The sequence below is a fragment of the Mangifera indica genome, chromosome 16, assembly GCF_011075055.1.
Source record: "Mangifera indica cultivar Alphonso chromosome 16, CATAS_Mindica_2.1, whole genome shotgun sequence".
NCBI lineage: Eukaryota > Viridiplantae > Streptophyta > Magnoliopsida > Sapindales > Anacardiaceae > Mangifera > Mangifera indica.
Window position 1 is genome coordinate 13,764,270 of NC_058152.1, and position 19,190 is coordinate 13,783,459.

A 19,190-nucleotide genomic window follows, 5' to 3' on the forward strand; every position below is an offset into this window, starting at 1 on the left:
TACACAGAGCGTTGCTCATAATTTAATTTATGACACATCATATTTCTATTGGGAGGATAAACCAACTTAAAGTTGGAAACAGCGTAAGACTTCTGTTAACTCAGTAATTCGGCACAAATATAATATAATATAAAAATAATTCCTTCATCCTTTCGATCTCAACTTCTTCACGTTTTGTTTTTAACAAAATCTACCAAATTCTCCTAATAATTCTATCGCCTAACTAGACTTGATTATCAAATTTTCAATCGATCAAAATAGTATTTTGAATAAACAGATTTTGATTTCGCCATGGCCGTGTTATTGGAGGACATAGTGCAATCGGTGGAGCTATGGCTGAGGCTGATGAAAAAGACACCGCAACCCTACGTTGACCCCAATCTTGACCCGGTTTTGCTCGTTCCAGGTGTTGCAGGTTCGATTTTGAAGGCCGTGGACAGTACCAGTGGAAGAGATGAGCGGGTTTGGGTTCGGATTATTGGGGCCGATTACAAGTTTCGGACCAAGCTTTGGTCGAAATTCGATCCTTCTTCTGGTAAATAGTTTGTCTTATATCTTTTTAAAAAGAATGTTTTACTGTTGATTGCGAATTCAAGTTGTTGTATCAAAACTGATTTAAGAAAAAGCTGAAAATTGAGGAAAAATATGTTTGCTTGTAAATTGAGAGTGCCGGTTGCAAGTCTAAATGCTGGAAACGTCGAATCATTAGGTGATAACTAAGACTATGGTTTCTGGAAACAAGGCAGTTCGTTACTTTTCTTTATGTATAGTTGATTGCATTAACAACCATATGATAAATTAATACTGATGAGCTTTATATAAACCAAGCTGCATATTTGGTATCCTCAATCAATTGTTAAGTTTCTTATTTCCATAAGTTCCAATTTATGATAGTGGAGTCTGTGCACTTCTCTGTAAATATTTAAAATATATAAGATTTATTACTCATACTCAGTCACCTGAAAGATCGATAGCAACTTATTTCCTCTCCCAGGATGCTAAAACTGCTTTGCAGCTGTAAGTAATGATAGCTGTAATAATAAATTTAACGGTGTAATGGGGGTGTCATGTGCCTAGTATGAATTTAAACATGCAGTCAAATTCTGTAGATCTGTACTTTTGTCTGGTTGAACCATATAAGGGTTTCTGTCTGCCAAGTGTTCAATAAGAGTTCAACTCCGAACATTTGGTTAAAATCCTCATCTTTGTACTCTAATCTATACTTAATGTTTAAGGTAGTGATTTTTCATCATACTGGTCAGAGATGAAATTCAAACTACTGTATCTCAAATTTCAATCTTATCCTGTAAAAATAGCCTGAATCTGCAGGATCTTTAGATTCACAAGAAATATACTTGTAAGGGACCAAGGTTAAATCATGTTATGCTTCACATACCTATCCCACTTAAATCATCTTTGCATAGCAAGATCAAGAAATTTGAGTCAGCAGATTCCAGCTTTAACTTGGTATAATAAAAGTTACACATATGGTAGTTCCAGAAAATCTAGGCGGAGAAGTCCATGTTCCTACCTTTTCTGTTGTGATAAATCATGTCCATAGTCCATGCAACCTTCTCATGATGCCTATTCAAAAGAGGGCTACTGTAGCCAGCAGTTTAAAAATGGTCTGTCTTGGAAGACTGTATTTGTGTTTTCAATTTTTTATTAGATTCTTTGGAGATGCTACCTTAGATCTATGCTATCACTCATTTGTGCTATCTAATTTATGCTTTTTTCCTTTGATAGTTTTTACTGATATGTTATACAATATTCTGTTTCTTAATATGCTGTTGATGTGAAACAGGTCAAACTGTGTCTCTAGATCCAGATACAAGTGTTATAGTTCCTGAAGATAGATATGGATTGTATGCAATTGACATCTTAGATCCAGACCTGGTATGTTTTTAACATGTATGCTAATTTAAGGGAATAGAAAATCCACAAACAAATTGAGGTGAAAAATTTAAAACTTATTAACAGTTAAAAATAAAAATAGAAATATCAAATTTAAATAAGAGTGAAATGGTCACAAACTGCACTTTCCCCCTAAACTTGGTTTACTCTGTTTTTAGTGTCCATACTAATTTGATTTTTTTGTTAATAGGATGCCTACACGTAACTTGTTGGTAGCTCGTTGTCTCCTCATAGCTAGGTTGTTTCACTTTATCTTAGATGCCAAATAGCTAGTTAAATCAGTTTTAATGAGTGCATCTTGCAGTTTTGTGCTAGTTTCTCTGTCTGGCGTCACTGGGGTCTATTAATACCTTTAGGTCTCTTTGCTCATGCTTAAAACCAGAGGTCTGTTCATTCCTTAGTTGTTTTGATCTTCATGCTATTTCTTTGGAAGCATTAATGGCACATAGGGAAACTAATTAAGCGGCAGAATATCCAGTTTCAAATATCTTATTTACAAGTAAAAGTCCTTCATGTACATCTATTAAGGGTATCCAATCAGTGCTATTGTACATCTGATAGATACCTGGATACTCAACACCACTACCTTCTGATCCCTTCACCTTCACAGCTGCTTTTCAGAACTCAACGCTCTTTTTTTTTTCACACAAAGCCAACACAACACAGTGACAAGCAATATAACAGTTCAATATAATTTCTGGAATAATACTTTCTATTGATACTTGAATAAAACAGTTCTGGTACACTGAAACATATTCCAAAAGGTTCTAGACGATTAAAATCCAGCCGTTGCAATGTTCCAAACACAAAAAACTAACAACAAGATCATAGGGTTTGCGTGACATCCAAGAGGCTGGCACTCTCCTTCAATTCTCTCAACTCTTGTTAATTTCCAGCTGCTCCTCTTGCTTGCTTTTTTGGTTGCTTTTGTTCTCTCCAGCCTTCCATTTTCTCCAAGTAAGACACGTGCACTTCCCTCCGTTTGTGGTCCTGTTCCTTAAGGATTTGCCATCTGTTGTGGTCTTGACATTTGTGAATCAGCCATCTGTTCTCCCCTTTGGCTGCCATTTGTCATTGAATTTCCCTTCTCCCTCTGCCTCTTCTTCCTGTGAAACATAAATATGAGATCTAACAACATCACATGCTTTTTTTTCGTTCTTATTGCGAGAAACATATGGGCACTAAAATGCAGCTAGTAAAATTGAACTTTTGTTTATGTAGCAATCTGTCATCACATTTATATTTGAGATTAGATTTGGATGAATGGTAACGAAATGATGGATTCCAATTAATTTTGTTTAATGCAGGTAGTTGGATGTGATTGTGTTTATTATTTCCATGACATGATTGTTGAAATGATCAAATGGGGTTTTCAAGAGGGTAAGACCCTTTTTGGATTTGGCTATGATTTCCGCCAAAGTAACAGGTATGCTACAGAACTTTAATTTTATTGATGCTACTTTATATAAAACTTTTGTGGCAGAACTTTTTCAAGGTACAAATTTTTCTAGGTCATGTGTTTTTTATGAGTTCTTCTCCCTATTAGTCAATGAACAATTCCTACCTCATCACCCTAACAGGAAAAGGGTGTACTATGTAATGAGACAGTACATGGTCTATTGATTTAATGATGTTAAACAATTCATCCTTGTTGCATTGCAACTTCATGCCAGGGTAGTGACGTTATCTTACATATATCACTACTGGAGTAGAATGGAAAAATTACTGACTTTTGCATAATTCTGAGGTTTTTGAAAATGGAATACATAAAAAAAAAAAAAAATCAGTATTCTCAATTTCTTTGGTACAGAGTACTTTGTGGTATACCAACATTTCTCTTTATTTCTTTTTACTTCTTTTTTCTTATAGAGGTTGTTGCTTGAATCTTGACTTTATATCTTATATCCCTTCTATTAGTTTTTCTATGCTCAACAGAGCCAGGCTAGATTTAGGACATCAATAATTGTACTCTCAAAGGTGTATTTAATATAAGTATTAATTGGTATTTTTTTATAGAAACAAATCTGATTAAATGAATTAATTTCATTATTAAATTGCTGTCTATGAATACAGTGGAGTAAGGGGTTTTTGACATGTTTATGCTTCATTTGTTTTAAAGGTTGCCAGGAACATTGGAGCGTTTTGCTGCAAAATTGGAATCAGTTTATAATGCTTCTGGAGGAAAAAAGATAAATATCATCAGTCATTCGATGGGGGGTCTCCTAGTGAAATGTTTCATGTCTCTGCACAGTGATGTAAGAGTTATTATGCCTTCTGTCTTCCCTCTCCCCATTCCCAGTTTGAATTCACATCCAATGTATTCATGTTGCTTTCTTTTGGTGCAATTTAATCAATTTGATAATGTTTCTTTTTCTTTGTCTCAGATTTTTGAGAAATATGTGAGTAATTGGATTGCAATTGCTGCACCATTTCAAGGTAAGTATTTTGGGTAGCAGACAATTTGGTCACAACAGTGATAAACAGCTTTTGAGAGACTGTGATTTATGGTGCTCTGAAATTTTTTGCCTCTAAGAATTTTATTTTGTTGAAGTCTACAAATGAATAGGAAGAAAAAGAAAATCAAAGCATGCAATATTATCATTTACTGGGGAAATGTATGACATCATTATTTTCATTTTACTTGTCCATGCATATCCTATATCTTTTTCAGGAGAGAAGGGAAGAGGTTGAATTTGTAAAGTTGCCAAAATGTAGGAAGTGGGAAAATATAAAATTGAGTTAGAGAGCCCTGCATGTGATGCTTCAGTTAGCTTTAAATTATTTTAATTGGAAGATTATAGGATCATGTTATGCTTTTAAACCATCATCAAATTATTATGTTTTAAGGCCTGACGGTGTTTATTTATGTGAACAAAATTCTGTATGTTGAAATAGGGCTTATAGCATACTTATCTGGAAGGAGCGATATCTGAACTGTTTTTCTGGAAACTAGTTTATTAATTTTTTGTGCAATTTAATTGGTATAGTTTGTTCCTTGTATTTCCATTGGCTAATCAAGCAATTTGGATTCATAGGTTAGATTTAAAAAAAAACCTCTTGGAAACTTTGGGACAGTGGATCCTTTTGTTGGTTTCTATTTCTCTCTCTTTGTGCTTACAAGTTGGGGATATACCTGAAGTTGACTTTGAATATGTGATTAAAATTGTCTAACAGGTGCACCTGGGTATATTACTTCTACTTTTCTCAATGGAATGTCATTTGTTGAAGGGTGGGAACAGAACTTTTTTATTTCAAAATGGAACATGCACCAACTGGTATAACTACATACATTTGGCAATTTGAATATCAATTTCGTTTAAAGTTTTTTTATACTTGTTGGTTAAGGTTAATTTATGTATATTGAAAATGTCTCAGTTGATTGAATGTCCATCAATATATGAACTGATGGCTTGTCAAAAATTTCAATGGCAACACAATCCTCTTCTTGAAATCTGGAGAGAGAGGCAAGATGGTGATGGAAACTCTCGGATTATTCTTGAGTCTTATCCCCCAACAGACAGTTCAGAAATTTTTAAGGAAGCTCTCTCAAGCAATTCGGTAGGCTTTGGACTTTTTTGGGTGCAATTGGATCTTAGAAATTTTAGGTCATTAACTCAAAACATTTTACTGAAGTTAAATGTTCCAGTGAAATTTAAAAATCTTCCACCTTGTAAGGATGTTATAGTGTTCTTATGCTACATAAATTATTTTTATTTTTTGTTTTCTGTAAATGGCAATTGAACTTCATAATGTACACTTCAATGTTTTGCTTTGTCTTCACAAAGTATTTGACTTCAAATACCATAGTTGAAAAATTTTGTTCCAAGAGGATTAGGTTATGTGCTTTAAATGGCCTTGATTATATTAATATGCATGTATTTGATGGTTTCAGGTAGACTATAATGGAGTGACTATTCCTCTACCTTTCAATATGGAGATTCTTAAATGGGCTAATGAAACATGGAGGATTTTGTCGCGTGCAAAGGTTCCTCCCAAAGTTAAATTCTACAACATATATGGGATCAATCTTGAGACACCTCATAGTGTTTGGTAAGGCTTTTATTTTAAATGTTTCATCAACAATTCAGTCAGAAACATGTAGCATTAGACTGAGGCTTAAGAACATGAGAATGTTTGCTACTTCTAGTCTAGGTGGATACCTGCCTTTTTTAATTAAACATTTACTGTGCAGCTATGGAAGTGAGGATGCACCTGTCACAGACCTATCAGAACTAAGATTTCTCCAGGTCATTGTCTTCCTAAATGTTCCTTCTCTTTTCATTTTTTTCTTAATGTCTTTCAGCATGTACACATTAAGTTTTGCTTTCAGTGATGTGTTGGCTGCAAAATTTAACTTATCTGTGTAAATTTTCAGGCTAAATATGTATGTGTTGATGGCGATGGGACTGTTCCAACCGAATCAGCCAAGGTTTGCTAGCTTCCACCTCAAATTTTCTTTTGATGTGATGATCTATCAATGTTATTATGCTATGAATAATTAACATTTCCTGTGCTGCCTTGAATGCTTATTTGCTTTTTTCTTTTTTATAAATTTTTCAATACTATATAAAAGATTGCAAATTTCTAATTTTAAGTATGGAATGAGGGGTAGCAGCTAGGAATGCTACTTCTTATTAATCTCTGATGTTGGACATTTGTATGGTATGCAACTGAATAATAATAAATTTAGATTTCATGACAAGGCAAATTATGTACATTTTGGGTGTCAAAAATTGTAACATACAGAGTAAATTCTAGAGACAAGCTGGATTGAACTTTCTTAGGTAATAATTATTGGAGAAAATGGACAATAAAATTAGTGTAATTTAGACGGTTAACATGATTGTCACTTTCGCAAGAATAATGGAAGTTAAAAATTGAACCTGTCATTTGATTATCATAAGAAATAGTAGGTTACAAAACCAAGCTGCTTCTTTGTCTGCTGATAACAGAATTTTCTATGTACACCCAGTTTTACAAAATCAAGCTGTCACTCGAAACTGGGTGTACATATATTCTTGTCACTGAACTGACTCATCTCTGAGTGTAACTCTTGTGTTACTTTCAGGCTGATGGGCTGAATGCAGAAGCGAGGGTTGGAGTCCCTGGAGAGCATAGGGGAATTCTTTGCGATCATCATGTTTTTAGGATTCTCAAGCATTGGCTAAAAGCTGGTGACCCTGATCCTTACTACAACCCAATAAACGATTATGTGATTCTACCAACTTGTTTTGAAATTGAAAGGCACAAAAAGAAAGGATTACAAGTTACTTCACTAAAGGAGGAATGGGAAATTATCTCAGAAGTCCAAGATGAGTCTGACCATATCTCCGGTGGTAAACCTTTAGCAAGCTCAATATTTATTTCCCATTCAGGTGACAATCGATCTTCACCAGCAGGAGCTCATGCAACTGTTACTATTCATCCTCAGAATGAGGGCAAGCAGCATGTTGAGCTAAATGCCGTGAGTGTGTCTGTTGATGCATGAAACAACTGTTTGTATCAATAGCAATTGTGGGATAGTTTGTCTTATATTTGTATGTGTGCTGTATAATTGTATGTTGTGTATATATGAGCTGTTCCCGTGACCTTGTTTGGTGGTATGTTGTATTGAGAATTTATGCAAATTAGCTTTAAAACTAATATTCGTTAAAAATTTTTTCTTTCTTAGGTTAAAGGTTGATGACTTTCTATGCTTGAAAAATAATGTTTAGGGCCTTCCCATCTTTATTTGCAGCACCTTCATACAGAAAATCCCACACGTGTGTGTATATATATTTAGCAATTTAGTATAATATTTTTTGAACCTGGTAAGAAGCGAATGCAGTTCCGAATATGAAACCTTTTGGAAAACAGGCCTGGTTGAAGGGAGTACAGATATGTTCAGCTTCTATGAAGTTATGTGTTAGAGGTATCGAGGTGATAAGGAGGAATTGGAGATTTGCCTATGATTTCAACTGTGAATAAGCAATATCCCAGCTTTAGGGTATAGGGTATAGGGTATAGGGTATAGGGTTTAGGGTTAAGGGTTTAAGGGTTTAGGGTTAAGGGTTTAGGGTATTTAGGGTTTAGGGTTTAGGGTTTGGGGTTTAGGGTTTGGGGTTTGGGGTTTGGGGTTTGGGGTTTAGGGTTTAGGGTTTAGGGTTTAGGGTTTAGGGTTTAGGGTTTAGGGTTTTAGGGTTTAGGGTTTAGGGTTTAGGGTTTAGGGTTTAGGGTTTAGGGTTTAGGGTTTCAGGGTTTAGGGTTTCGGGTTTAGGGTTTAGGGTTTAGGGTTTCAGGGTTTCAGGGTTTAGGGTTTAGGGTTTAGGGTTTAGGGTTTAGGGTTTAGGGTTTAGGGTTTAGGGTTTAGGGTTTAGGGTTTAGGGTTTAGGGTTTAGGGTTTAGGGTATTTAGGGTTTAGGGTTTAGGGTTTAGGGTTTAGGGTTTAGGGTTTAGGGTTTAGGGTTTTAGGGTTTAGGGTTTAGGGTTTAGGGTTTAGGGTTTAGGGTTTAGGGTTTAGGGTTTAGGGTTTAGGGTTTAGGGTTTAGGGTTTAGGGTTTAGGGTTTAGGGTTTAGGGTTTAGGGTTTAGGGTTTTAGGGTTTAGGGTTTAGGGTTTAGGGTTTAGGGTTTAGGGTTTAGGGTTTAGGGTTTAGGGTTTAGGGTTTAGGGTTTAGGGTTTAGGGTTTAGGGTTTAGGGTTTAGGGTTTAGGGTTTAGGGTTTAGGGTTTAGGGTTTAGGGTTTAGGGTTTAGGGTTTAGGGTTTAGGGTTTAGGGTTTAGGGTTTAGGGTTTAGGGTTTAGGGTTTAGGGTTTAGGGTTTAGGGTTTAGGGTTTAGGGTTTAGGGTTTAGGGTTTAGGGTTTAGGGTTTAGGGTTTAGGGTTTAGGGTTTAGGGTTTAGGGTTTAGGGTTTAGGGTTTAGGGTTTAGGGTTTAGGGTTTAGGGTTTAGGGTTTAGGGTTTAGGGTTTAGGGTTTAGGGTTTAGGGTTTAGGGTTTAGGGTTTAGGGTTTAGGGTTTAGGGTTTAGGGTTTAGGGTTTAGGGTTTAGGGTTTAGGGTTTAGGGTTTAGGGTTTAGGGTTTAGGGTTTAGGGTTTAGGGTTTAGGGTTTAGGGTTTAGGGTTTAGGGTTTAGGGTTTAGGGTTTAGGGTTTAGGGTTTAGGGTTTAGGGTTTAGGGTTTAGGGTTTAGGGTTTAGGGTTTAGGGTTTAGGGTTTAGGGTTTAGGGTTTAGGGTTTAGGGTTTAGGGTTTAGGGTTTAGGGTTTAGGGTTTAGGGTTTAGGGTTTAGGGTTTAGGGTTTAGGGTTTAGGGTTTAGGGTTTAGGGTTTAGGGTTTAGGGTTTAGGGTTTAGGGTTTAGGGTTTAGGGTTTAGGGTTTAGGGTTTAGGGTTTAGGGTTTAGGGTTTAGGGTTTAGGGTTTAGGGTTTAGGGTTTAGGGTTTAGGGTTTAGGGTTTAGGGTTTAGGGTTTAGGGTTTAGGGTTTAGGGTTTAGGGTTTAGGGTTTAGGGTTTAGGGTTTAGGGTTTAGGGTTTAGGGTTTAGGGTTTAGGGTTTAGGGTTTAGGGTTTAGGGTTTAGGGTTTAGGGTTTAGGGTTTAGGGTTTAGGGTTTAGGGTTTAGGGTTTAGGGTTTAGGGTTTAGGGTTTAGGGTTTAGGGTTTAGGGTTTAGGGTTTAGGGTTTAGGGTTTAGGGTTTAGGGTTTAGGGTTTAGGGTTTAGGGTTTAGGGTTTAGGGTTTAGGGTTTAGGGTTTAGGGTTTAGGGTTTAGGGTTTAGGGTTTAGGGTTTAGGGTTTAGGGTTTAGGGTTTAGGGTTTAGGGTTTAGGGTTTAGGGTTTAGGGTTTAGGGTTTAGGGTTTAGGGTTTAGGGTTTAGGGTTTAGGGTTTAGGGTTTAGGGTTTAGGGTTTAGGGTTTAGGGTTTAGGGTTTAGGGTTTAGGGTTTAGGGTTTAGGGTTTAGGGTTTAGGGTTTAGGGTTTAGGGTTTAGGGTTTAGGGTTTAGGGTTTAGGGTTTAGGGTTTAGGGTTTAGGGTTTAGGGTTTAGGGTTTAGGGTTTAGGGTTTAGGGTTTAGGGTTTAGGGTTTAGGGTTTAGGGTTTAGGGTTTAGGGTTTAGGGTTTAGGGTTTAGGGTTTAGGGTTTAGGGTTTAGGGTTTAGGGTTTAGGGTTTAGGGTTTAGGGTTTAGGGTTTAGGGTTTAGGGTTTAGGGTTTAGGGTTTAGGGTTTAGGGTTTAGGGTTTAGGGTTTAGGGTTTAGGGTTTAGGGTTTAGGGTTTAGGGTTTAGGGTTTAGGGTTTAGGGTTTAGGGTTTAGGGTTTAGGGTTTAGGGTTTAGGGTTTAGGGTTTAGGGTTTAGGGTTTAGGGTTTAGGGTTTAGGGTTTAGGGTTTAGGGTTTAGGGTTTAGGGTTTAGGGTTTAGGGTTTAGGGTTTAGGGTTTAGGGTTTAGGGTTTAGGGTTTAGGGTTTAGGGTTTAGGGTTTAGGGTTTAGGGTTTAGGGTTTAGGGTTTAGGGTTTAGGGTTTAGGGTTTAGGGTTTAGGGTTTAGGGTTTAGGGTTTAGGGTTTAGGGTTTAGGGTTTAGGGTTTAGGGTTTAGGGTTTAGGGTTTAGGGTTTAGGGTTTAGGGTTTAGGGTTTAGGGTTTAGGGTTTAGGGTTTAGGGTTTAGGGTTTAGGGTTTAGGGTTTAGGGTTTAGGGTTTAGGGTTTAGGGTTTAGGGTTTAGGGTTTAGGGTTTAGGGTTTAGGGTTTAGGGTTTAGGGTTTAGGGTTTAGGGTTTAGGGTTTAGGGTTTAGGGTTTAGGGTTTAGGGTTTAGGGTTTAGGGTTTAGGGTTTAGGGTTTAGGGTTTAGGGTTTAGGGTTTAGGGTTTAGGGTTTAGGGTTTAGGGTTTAGGGTTTAGGGTTTAGGGTTTAGGGTTTAGGGTTTAGGGTTTAGGGTTTAGGGTTTAGGGTTTAGGGTTTAGGGTTTAGGGTTTAGGGTTTAGGGTTTAGGGTTTAGGGTTTAGGGTTTAGGGTTTAGGGTTTAGGGTTTAGGGTTTAGGGTTTAGGGTTTAGGGTTTAGGGTTTAGGGTTTAGGGTTTAGGGTTTAGGGTTTAGGGTTTAGGGTTTAGGGTTTAGGGTTTAGGGTTTAGGGTTTAGGGTTTAGGGTTTAGGGTTTAGGGTTTAGGGTTTAGGGTTTAGGGTTTAGGGTTTAGGGTTTAGGGTTTAGGGTTTAGGGTTTAGGGTTTAGGGTTTAGGGTTTAGGGTTTAGGGTTTAGGGTTTAGGGTTTAGGGTTTAGGGTTTAGGGTTTAGGGTTTAGGGTTTAGGGTTTAGGGTTTAGGGTTTAGGGTTTAGGGTTTAGGGTTTAGGGTTTAGGGTTTAGGGTTTAGGGTTTAGGGTTTAGGGTTTAGGGTTTAGGGTTTAGGGTTTAGGGTTTAGGGTTTAGGGTTTAGGGTTTAGGGTTTAGGGTTTAGGGTTTAGGGTTTAGGGTTTAGGGTTTAGGGTTTAGGGTTTAGGGTTTAGGGTTTAGGGTTTAGGGTTTAGGGTTTAGGGTTTAGGGTTTAGGGTTTTAGGGTTTAGGGTTTAGGGTTTAGGGTTTAGGGTTTAGGGTTTAGGGTTTAGGGTTTAGGGTTTAGGGTTTAGGGTTTAGGGTTTAGGGTTTAGGGTTTAGGGTTTAGGGTTTAGGGTTTAGGGTTTAGGGTTTAGGGTTTAGGGTTTAGGGTTTAGGGTTTAGGGTTTAGGGTTTAGGGTTTAGGGTTTAGGGTTTAGGGTTTAGGGTTTAGGGTTTAGGGTTTAGGGTTTAGGGTTTAGGGTTTAGGGTTTAGGGTTTAGGGTTTAGGGTTTAGGGTTTAGGGTTTAGGGTTTAGGGTTTAGGGTTTAGGGTTTAGGGTTTAGGGTTTAGGGTTTAGGGTTTAGGGTTTAGGGTTTAGGGTTTAGGGTTTAGGGTTTAGGGTTTAGGGTTTAGGGTTTAGGGTTTAGGGTTTAGGGTTTAGGGTTTAGGGTTTAGGGTTTAGGGTTTAGGGTTTAGGGTTTAGGGTTTAGGGTTTAGGGTTTAGGGTTTAGGGTTTAGGGTTTAGGGTTTAGGGTTTAGGGTTTAGGGTTTAGGGTTTAGGGTTTAGGGTTTAGGGTTTAGGGTTTAGGGTTTAGGGTTTAGGGTTTAGGGTTTAGGGTTTAGGGTTTAGGGTTTAGGGTTTAGGGTTTAGGGTTTAGGGTTTAGGGTTTAGGGTTTAGGGTTTAGGGTTTAGGGTTTAGGGTTTAGGGTTTAGGGTTTAGGGTTTAGGGTTTAGGGTTTAGGGTTTAGGGTTTAGGGTTTAGGGTTTAGGGTTTAGGGTTTAGGGTTTAGGGTTTAGGGTTTAGGGTTTAGGGTTTAGGGTTTAGGGTTTAGGGTTTAGGGTTTAGGGTTTAGGGTTTAGGGTTTAGGGTTTAGGGTTTAGGGTTTAGGGTTTAGGGTTTAGGGTTTAGGGTTTAGGGTTTAGGGTTTAGGGTTTAGGGTTTAGGGTTTAGGGTTTAGGGTTTAGGGTTTAGGGTTTAGGGTTTAGGGTTTAGGGTTTAGGGTTTAGGGTTTAGGGTTTAGGGTTTAGGGTTTAGGGTTTAGGGTTTAGGGTTTAGGGTTTAGGGTTTAGGGTTTAGGGTTTAGGGTTTAGGGTTTAGGGTTTAGGGTTTAGGGTTTAGGGTTTAGGGTTTAGGGTTTAGGGTTTAGGGTTTAGGGTTTAGGGTTTAGGGTTTAGGGTTTAGGGTTTAGGGTTTAGGGTTTAGGGTTTAGGGTTTAGGGTTTAGGGTTTAGGGTTTAGGGTTTAGGGTTTAGGGTTTAGGGTTTAGGGTTTAGGGTTTAGGGTTTAGGGTTTAGGGTTTAGGGTTTAGGGTTTAGGGTTTAGGGTTTAGGGTTTAGGGTTTAGGGTTTAGGGTTTAGGGTTTAGGGTTTAGGGTTTAGGGTTTAGGGTTTAGGGTTTAGGGTTTAGGGTTTAGGGTTTAGGGTTTAGGGTTTAGGGTTTAGGGTTTAGGGTTTAGGGTTTAGGGTTTAGGGTTTAGGGTTTAGGGTTTAGGGTTTAGGGTTTAGGGTTTAGGGTTTAGGGTTTAGGGTTTAGGGTTTAGGGTTTAGGGTTTAGGGTTTAGGGTTTAGGGTTTAGGGTTTAGGGTTTAGGGTTTAGGGTTTAGGGTTTAGGGTTTAGGGTTTAGGGTTTAGGGTTTAGGGTTTAGGGTTTAGGGTTTAGGGTTTAGGGTTTAGGGTTTAGGGTTTAGGGTTTAGGGTTTAGGGTTTAGGGTTTAGGGTTTAGGGTTTAGGGTTTAGGGTTTAGGGTTTAGGGTTTAGGGTTTAGGGTTTAGGGTTTAGGGTTTAGGGTTTAGGGTTTAGGGTTTAGGGTTTAGGGTTTAGGGTTTAGGGTTTAGGGTTTAGGGTTTAGGGTTTAGGGTTTAGGGTTTAGGGTTTAGGGTTTAGGGTTTAGGGTTTAGGGTTTAGGGTTTAGGGTTTAGGGTTTAGGGTTTAGGGTTTAGGGTTTAGGGTTTAGGGTTTAGGGTTTAGGGTTTAGGGTTTAGGGTTTAGGGTTTAGGGTTTAGGGTTTAGGGTTTAGGGTTTAGGGTTTAGGGTTTAGGGTTTAGGGTTTAGGGTTTAGGGTTTAGGGTTTAGGGTTTAGGGTTTAGGGTTTAGGGTTTAGGGTTTAGGGTTTAGGGTTTAGGGTTTAGGGTTTAGGGTTTAGGGTTTAGGGTTTAGGGTTTAGGGTTTAGGGTTTAGGGTTTAGGGTTTAGGGTTTAGGGTTTAGGGTTTAGGGTTTAGGGTTTAGGGTTTAGGGTTTAGGGTTTAGGGTTTAGGGTTTAGGGTTTAGGGTTTAGGGTTTAGGGTTTAGGGTTTAGGGTTTAGGGTTTAGGGTTTAGGGTTTAGGGTTTAGGGTTTAGGGTTTAGGGTTTAGGGTTTAGGGTTTAGGGTTTAGGGTTTAGGGTTTAGGGTTTAGGGTTTAGGGTTTAGGGTTTAGGGTTTAGGGTTTAGGGTTTAGGGTTTAGGGTTTAGGGTTTAGGGTTTAGGGTTTAGGGTTTAGGGTTTAGGGTTTAGGGTTTAGGGTTTAGGGTTTAGGGTTTAGGGTTTAGGGTTTAGGGTTTAGGGTTTAGGGTTTAGGGTTTAGGGTTTAGGGTTTAGGGTTTAGGGTTTAGGGTTTAGGGTTTAGGGTTTAGGGTTTAGGGTTTAGGGTTTAGGGTTTAGGGTTTAGGGTTTAGGGTTTAGGGTTTAGGGTTTAGGGTTTAGGGTTTAGGGTTTAGGGTTTAGGGTTTAGGGTTTAGGGTTTAGGGTTTAGGGTTTAGGGTTTAGGGTTTAGGGTTTAGGGTTTAGGGTTTAGGGTTTAGGGTTTAGGGTTTAGGGTTTAGGGTTTAGGGTTTAGGGTTTAGGGTTTAGGGTTTAGGGTTTAGGGTTTAGGGTTTAGGGTTTAGGGTTTAGGGTTTAGGGTTTAGGGTTTAGGGTTTAGGGTTTAGGGTTTAGGGTTTAGGGTTTAGGGTTTAGGGTTTAGGGTTTAGGGTTTAGGGTTTAGGGTTTAGGGTTTAGGGTTTAGGGTTTAGGGTTTAGGGTTTAGGGTTTAGGGTTTAGGGTTTAGGGTTTAGGGTTTAGGGTTTAGGGTTTAGGGTTTAGGGTTTAGGGTTTAGGGTTTAGGGTTTAGGGTTTAGGGTTTAGGGTTTAGGGTTTAGGGTTTAGGGTTTAGGGTTTAGGGTTTAGGGTTTAGGGTTTAGGGTTTAGGGTTTAGGGTTTAGGGTTTAGGGTTTAGGGTTTAGGGTTTAGGGTTTAGGGTTTAGGGTTTAGGGTTTAGGGTTTAGGGTTTAGGGTTTAGGGTTTAGGGTTTAGGGTTTAGGGTTTAGGGTTTAGGGTTTAGGGTTTAGGGTTTAGGGTTTAGGGTTTAGGGTTTAGGGTTTAGGGTTTAGGGTTTAGGGTTTAGGGTTTAGGGTTTAGGGTTTAGGGTTTAGGGTTTAGGGTTTAGGGTTTAGGGTTTAGGGTTTAGGGTTTAGGGTTTAGGGTTTAGGGTTTAGGGTTTAGGGTTTAGGGTTTAGGGTTTAGGGTTTAGGGTTTAGGGTTTAGGGTTTAGGGTTTAGGGTTTAGGGTTTAGGGTTTAGGGTTTAGGGTTTAGGGTTTAGGGTTTAGGGTTTAGGGTTTAGGGTTTAGGGTTTAGGGTTTAGGGTTTAGGGTTTAGGGTTTAGGGTTTAGGGTTTAGGGTTTAGGGTTTAGGGTTTAGGGTTTAGGGTTTAGGGTTTAGGGTTTAGGGTTTAGGGTTTAGGGTTTAGGGTTTAGGGTTTAGGGTTTAGGGTTTAGGGTTTAGGGTTTAGGGTTTAGGGTTTAGGGTTTAGGGTTTAGGGTTTAGGGTTTAGGGTTTAGGGTTTAGGGTTTAGGGTTTAGGGTTTAGGGTTTAGGGTTTAGGGTTTAGGGTTTAGGGTTTAGGGTTTAGGGTTTAGGGTTTAGGGTTTAGGGTTTAGGGTTTAGGGTTTAGGGTTTAGGGTTTAGGGTTTAGGGTTTAGGGTTTAGGGTTTAGGGTTTAGGGTTTAGGGTTTAGGGTTTAGGGTTTAGGGTTTAGGGTTTAGGGTTTAGGGTTTAGGGTTTAGGGTTTAGGGTTTAGGGTTTAGGGTTTAGGGTTTAGGGTTTAGGGTTTAGGGTTTAGGGTTTAGGGTTTAGGGTTTAGGGTTTAGGGTTTAGGGTTTAGGGTTTAGGGTTTAGGGTTTAGGGTTTAGGGTTTAGGGTTTAGGGTTTAGGGTTTAGGGTTTAGGGTTTAGGGTTTAGGGTTTAGGGTTTAGGGTTTAGGGTTTAGGGTTTAGGGTTTAGGGTTTAGGGTTTAGGGTTTAGGGTTTAGGGTTTAGGGTTTAGGGTTTAGGGTTTAGGGTTTAGGGTTTAGGGTTTAGGGTTTAGGGTTTAGGGTTTAGGGTTTAGGGTTTAGGGTTTAGGGTTTAGGGTTTAGGGTTTAGGGTTTAGGGTTTAGGGTTTAGGGTTTAGGGTTTAGGGTTTAGGGTTTAGGGTTTAGGGTTTAGGGTTTAGGGTTTAGGGTTTAGGGTTTAGGGTTTAGGGTTTAGGGTTTAGGGTTTAGGGTTTAGGGTTTAGGGTTTAGGGTTTAGGGTTTAGGGTTTAGGGTTTAGGGTTTAGGGTTTAGGGTTTAGGGTTTAGGGTTTAGGGTTTAGGGTTTAGGGTTTAGGGTTTAGGGTTTAGGGTTTAGGGTTTAGGGTTTAGGGTTTAGGGTTTAGGGTTTAGGGTTTAGGGTTTAGGGTTTAGGGTTTAGGGTTTAGGGTTTAGGGTTTAGGGTTTAGGGTTTAGGGTTTAGGGTTTAGGGTTTAGGGTTTAGGGTTTAGGGTTTAGGGTTTAGGGTTTAGGGTTTAGGGTTTAGGGTTTAGGGTTTAGGGTTTAGGGTTTAGGGTTTAGGGTTTAGGGTTTAGGGTTTAGGGTTTAGGGTTTAGGGTTTAGGGTTTAGGGTTTAGGGTTTAGGGTTTAGGGTTTAGGGTTTAGGGTTTAGGGTTTAGGGTTTAGGGTTTAGGGTTTAGGGTTTAGGGTTTAGGGTTTAGGGTTTAGGGTTTAGGGTTTAGGGTTTAGGGTTTAGGGTTTAGGGTTTAGGGTTTAGGGTTTAGGGTTTAGGGTTTAGGGTTTAGGGTTTAGGGTTTAGGGTTTAGGGTTTAGGGTTTAGGGTTTAGGGTTTAGGGTTTAGGGTTTAGGGTTTAGGGTTTAGGGTAGGGTTTAGGGTTTAGGGTTTAGGGTTTAGGGTTTAGGGTTTAGGGTTTAGGGTTTAGGGTTTAGGGTTTAGGGTTTAGGGTTTAGGGTTTAGGGTTTAGGGTTTAGGGTTTAGGGTTTAGGGTTTAGGGTTTAGGGTTTAGGGTTTAGGGTTTAGGGTTTAGGGTTTAGGGTTTAGGGTTTAGGGTTTAGGGTTTAGGGTTTAGGGTTTAGGGTTTAGGGTTTAGGGTTTAGGGTTTAGGGTTTAGGGTTTAGGGTTTAGGGTTTAGGGTTTAGGGTTTAGGGTTTAGGGTTTAGGGTTTAGGGTTTAGGGTTTAGGGTTTAGGGTTTAGGGTTTAGGGTTTAGGGTTTAGGGTTTAGGGTTTAGGGTTTAGGGTTTAGGGTTTAGGGTTTAGGGTTTAGGGTTTAGGGTTTAGGGTTTAGGGTTTAGGGTTTAGGGTTTAGGGTTTAGGGTTTAGGGTTTAGGGTTTAGGGTTTAGGGTTTAGGGTTTAGGGTTTAGGGTTTAGGGTTTAGGGTTTAGGGTTTAGGGTTTAGGGTTTAGGGTTTAGGGTTTAGGGTTTAGGGTTTAGGGTTTAGGGTTTAGGGTTTAGGGTTTAGGGTTTAGGGTTTAGGGTTTAGGGTTTAGGGTTTAGGGTTTAGGGTTTAGGGTTTAGGGTTTAGGGTTTAGGGTTTAGGGTTTAGGGTTTAGGGTTTAGGGTTTAGGGTTTAGGGTTTAGGGTTTAGGGTTTAGGGTTTAGGGTTTAGGGTTTAGGGTTTAGGGTTTAGGGTTTAGGGTTTAGGGTTTAGGGTTTAGGGTTTAGGGTTTAGGGTTTAGGGTTTAGGGTTTAGGGTTTAGGGTTTAGGGTTTAGGGTTTAGGGTTTAGGGTTTAGGGTTTAGGGTTTAGGGTTTAGGGTTTAGGGTTTAGGGTTTAGGGTTTAGGGTTTAGGGTTTAGGGTTTAGGGTTTAGGGTTTAGGGTTTAGGGTTTAGGGTTTAGGGTTTAGGGTTTAGGGTTTAGGGTTTAGGGTTTAGGGTTTAGGGTTTAGGGTTTAGGGTTTAGGGTTTAGGGTTTAGGGTTTAGGGTTTAGGGTTTAGGGTTTAGGGTTTAGGGTTTAGGGTTTAGGGTTTAGGGTTTAGGGTTTAGGGTTTAGGGTTTAGGGTTTAGGGTTTAGGGTTTAGGGTTTAGGGTTTAGGGTTTAGGGTTTAGGGTTTAGGGTTTAGGGTTTAGGGTTTAGGGTTTAGGGTTTAGGGTTTAGGGTTTAGGGTTTAGGGTTTAGGGTTTAGGGTTTAGGGTTTAGGGTTTAGGGTTTAGGGTTTAGGGTTTAGGGTTTAGGGTTTAGGGTTTAGGGTTTAGGGTTTAGGGTTTAGGGTTTAGGGTTTAGGGTTTAGGGTTTAGGGTTTAGGGTTTAGGGTTTAGGGTTTAGGGTTTAGGGTTTAGGGTTTAGGGTTTAGGGTTTAGGGTTTAGGGTTTAGGGTTTAGGGTTTAGGGTTTAGGGTTTAGGGTTTAGGGTTTAGGGTTTAGGGTTTAGGGTTTAGGGTTTAGGGTTTAGGGTTTAGGGTTTAGGGTTTAGGGTTTAGGGTTTAGGGTTTAGGGTTTAGGGTTTAGGGTTTAGGGTTTAGGGTTTAGGGTTTAGGGTTTAGGGTTTAGGGTTTAGGGTTTAGGGTTTAGGGTTTAGGGTTTAGGGTTTAGGGTTTAGGGTTTAGGGTTTAGGGTTTAGGGTTTAGGGTTTAGGGTTTAGGGTTTAGGGTTTAGGGTTTAGGGTTTAGGGTTTAGGGTTTAGGGTTTAGGGTTTAGGGTTTAGGGTTTAGGGTTTAGGGTTTAGGGTTTAGGGTTTAGGGTTTAGGGTTTAGGGTTTAGGGTTTAGGGTTTAGGGTTTAGGGTTTAGGGTTTAGGGTTTAGGGTTTAGGGTTTAGGGTTTAGGGTTTAGGGTTTAGGGTTTAGGGTTTAGGGTTTAGGGTTTAGGGTTTAGGGTTTAGGGTTTAGGGTTTAGGGTTTAGGGTTTAGGGTTTAGGGTTTAGGGTTTAGGGTTTAGGGTTTAGGGTTTAGGGTTTAGGGTTTAGGGTTTAGGGTTTAGGGTTTAGGGTTTAGGGTTTAGGGTTTAGGGTTTAGGGTTTAGGGTTTAGGGTTTAGGGTTTAGGGTTTAGGGTTTAGGGTTTAGGGTTTAGGGTTTAGGGTTTAGGGTTTAGGGTTTAGGGTTTAGGGTTTAGGGTTTAGGGTTTAGGGTTTAGGGTTTAGGGTTTAGGGTTTAGGGTTTAGGGTTTAGGGTTTAGGGTTTAGGGTTTAGGGTTTAGGGTTTAGGGTTTAGGGTTTAGGGTTTAGGGTTTAGGGTTTAGGGTTTAGGGTTTAGGGTTTAGGGTTTAGGGTTTAGGGTTTAGGGTTTAGGGTTTAGGGTTTAGGGTTTAGGGTTTAGGGTTTAGGGTTTAGGGTTTAGGGTTTAGGGTTTAGGGTTTAGGGTTTAGGGTTTAGGGTTTAGGGTTTAGGGTTTAGGGTTTAGGGTTTAGGGTTTAGGGTTTAGGGTTTAGGGTTTAGGGTTTAGGGTTTAGGGTTTAGGGTTTAGGGTTTAGGGTTTAGGGTTTAGGGTTTAGGGTTTAGGGTTTAGGGTTTAGGGTTTAGGGTTTAGGGTTTAGGGTTTAGGGTTTAGGGTTTAGGGTTTAGGGTTTAGGGTTTTTTAGGGTTTAGG

General features: G+C 39.4%; 2 protein-coding genes across 2 annotated transcripts in view; one reads left to right on the top strand and one right to left on the bottom strand.

The window, feature by feature from the left end:
• Positions 1 to 105: 105 nt before the first annotated feature.
• On the top strand, positions 106 to 7,557 carry LOC123199423 (lecithin-cholesterol acyltransferase-like 4). The gene is made up of 11 exons (XM_044614425.1): positions 106 to 535; positions 1,805 to 1,896; positions 3,222 to 3,340; positions 4,034 to 4,169; positions 4,299 to 4,350; positions 5,089 to 5,189; positions 5,290 to 5,472; positions 5,807 to 5,964; positions 6,107 to 6,161; positions 6,290 to 6,343; positions 6,983 to 7,557. The coding sequence occupies exons 1-11, from the start codon at positions 292 to 294 to the stop codon at positions 7,400 to 7,402; spliced, it is 1,614 nt and encodes a 537-aa protein (XP_044470360.1). The 5' UTR covers positions 106 to 291; the 3' UTR covers positions 7,403 to 7,557.
• Positions 7,558 to 7,859: 302 nt separating this feature from the next.
• The window catches only part of LOC123199031, a 14,960-nt gene continuing 3,629 nt past the window's right edge, over positions 7,860 to 19,190 (bottom strand). The window contains exon 4 of the mRNA XM_044613826.1: positions 7,860 to 7,871. Within this exon, the coding sequence (XP_044469761.1) occupies positions 7,860 to 7,871 (12 nt within the window). The remainder of the gene's footprint in view (positions 7,872 to 19,190) is intronic.

What these genes read in the sequence shown, in the direction of transcription:
- LOC123199423 (XM_044614425.1), top strand. Translation starts at nt 292, where the DNA reads ATGGCCGTGTTATTGGAGGACATAGTGCAATCGGTGGAGCTATGGCTG. An exon ending in GATTTCCGCCAAAGTAACAG is followed by an intron (nt 3,341 to 4,033) that starts GTATGCTACAGA and finishes TTTGTTTTAAAG; the next exon opens with GTTGCCAGGAACATTGGAGC. An exon ending in TCATGTCTCTGCACAGTGAT is followed by an intron (nt 4,170 to 4,298) that starts GTAAGAGTTATT and finishes TCTTTGTCTCAG; the next exon opens with ATTTTTGAGAAATATGTGAG.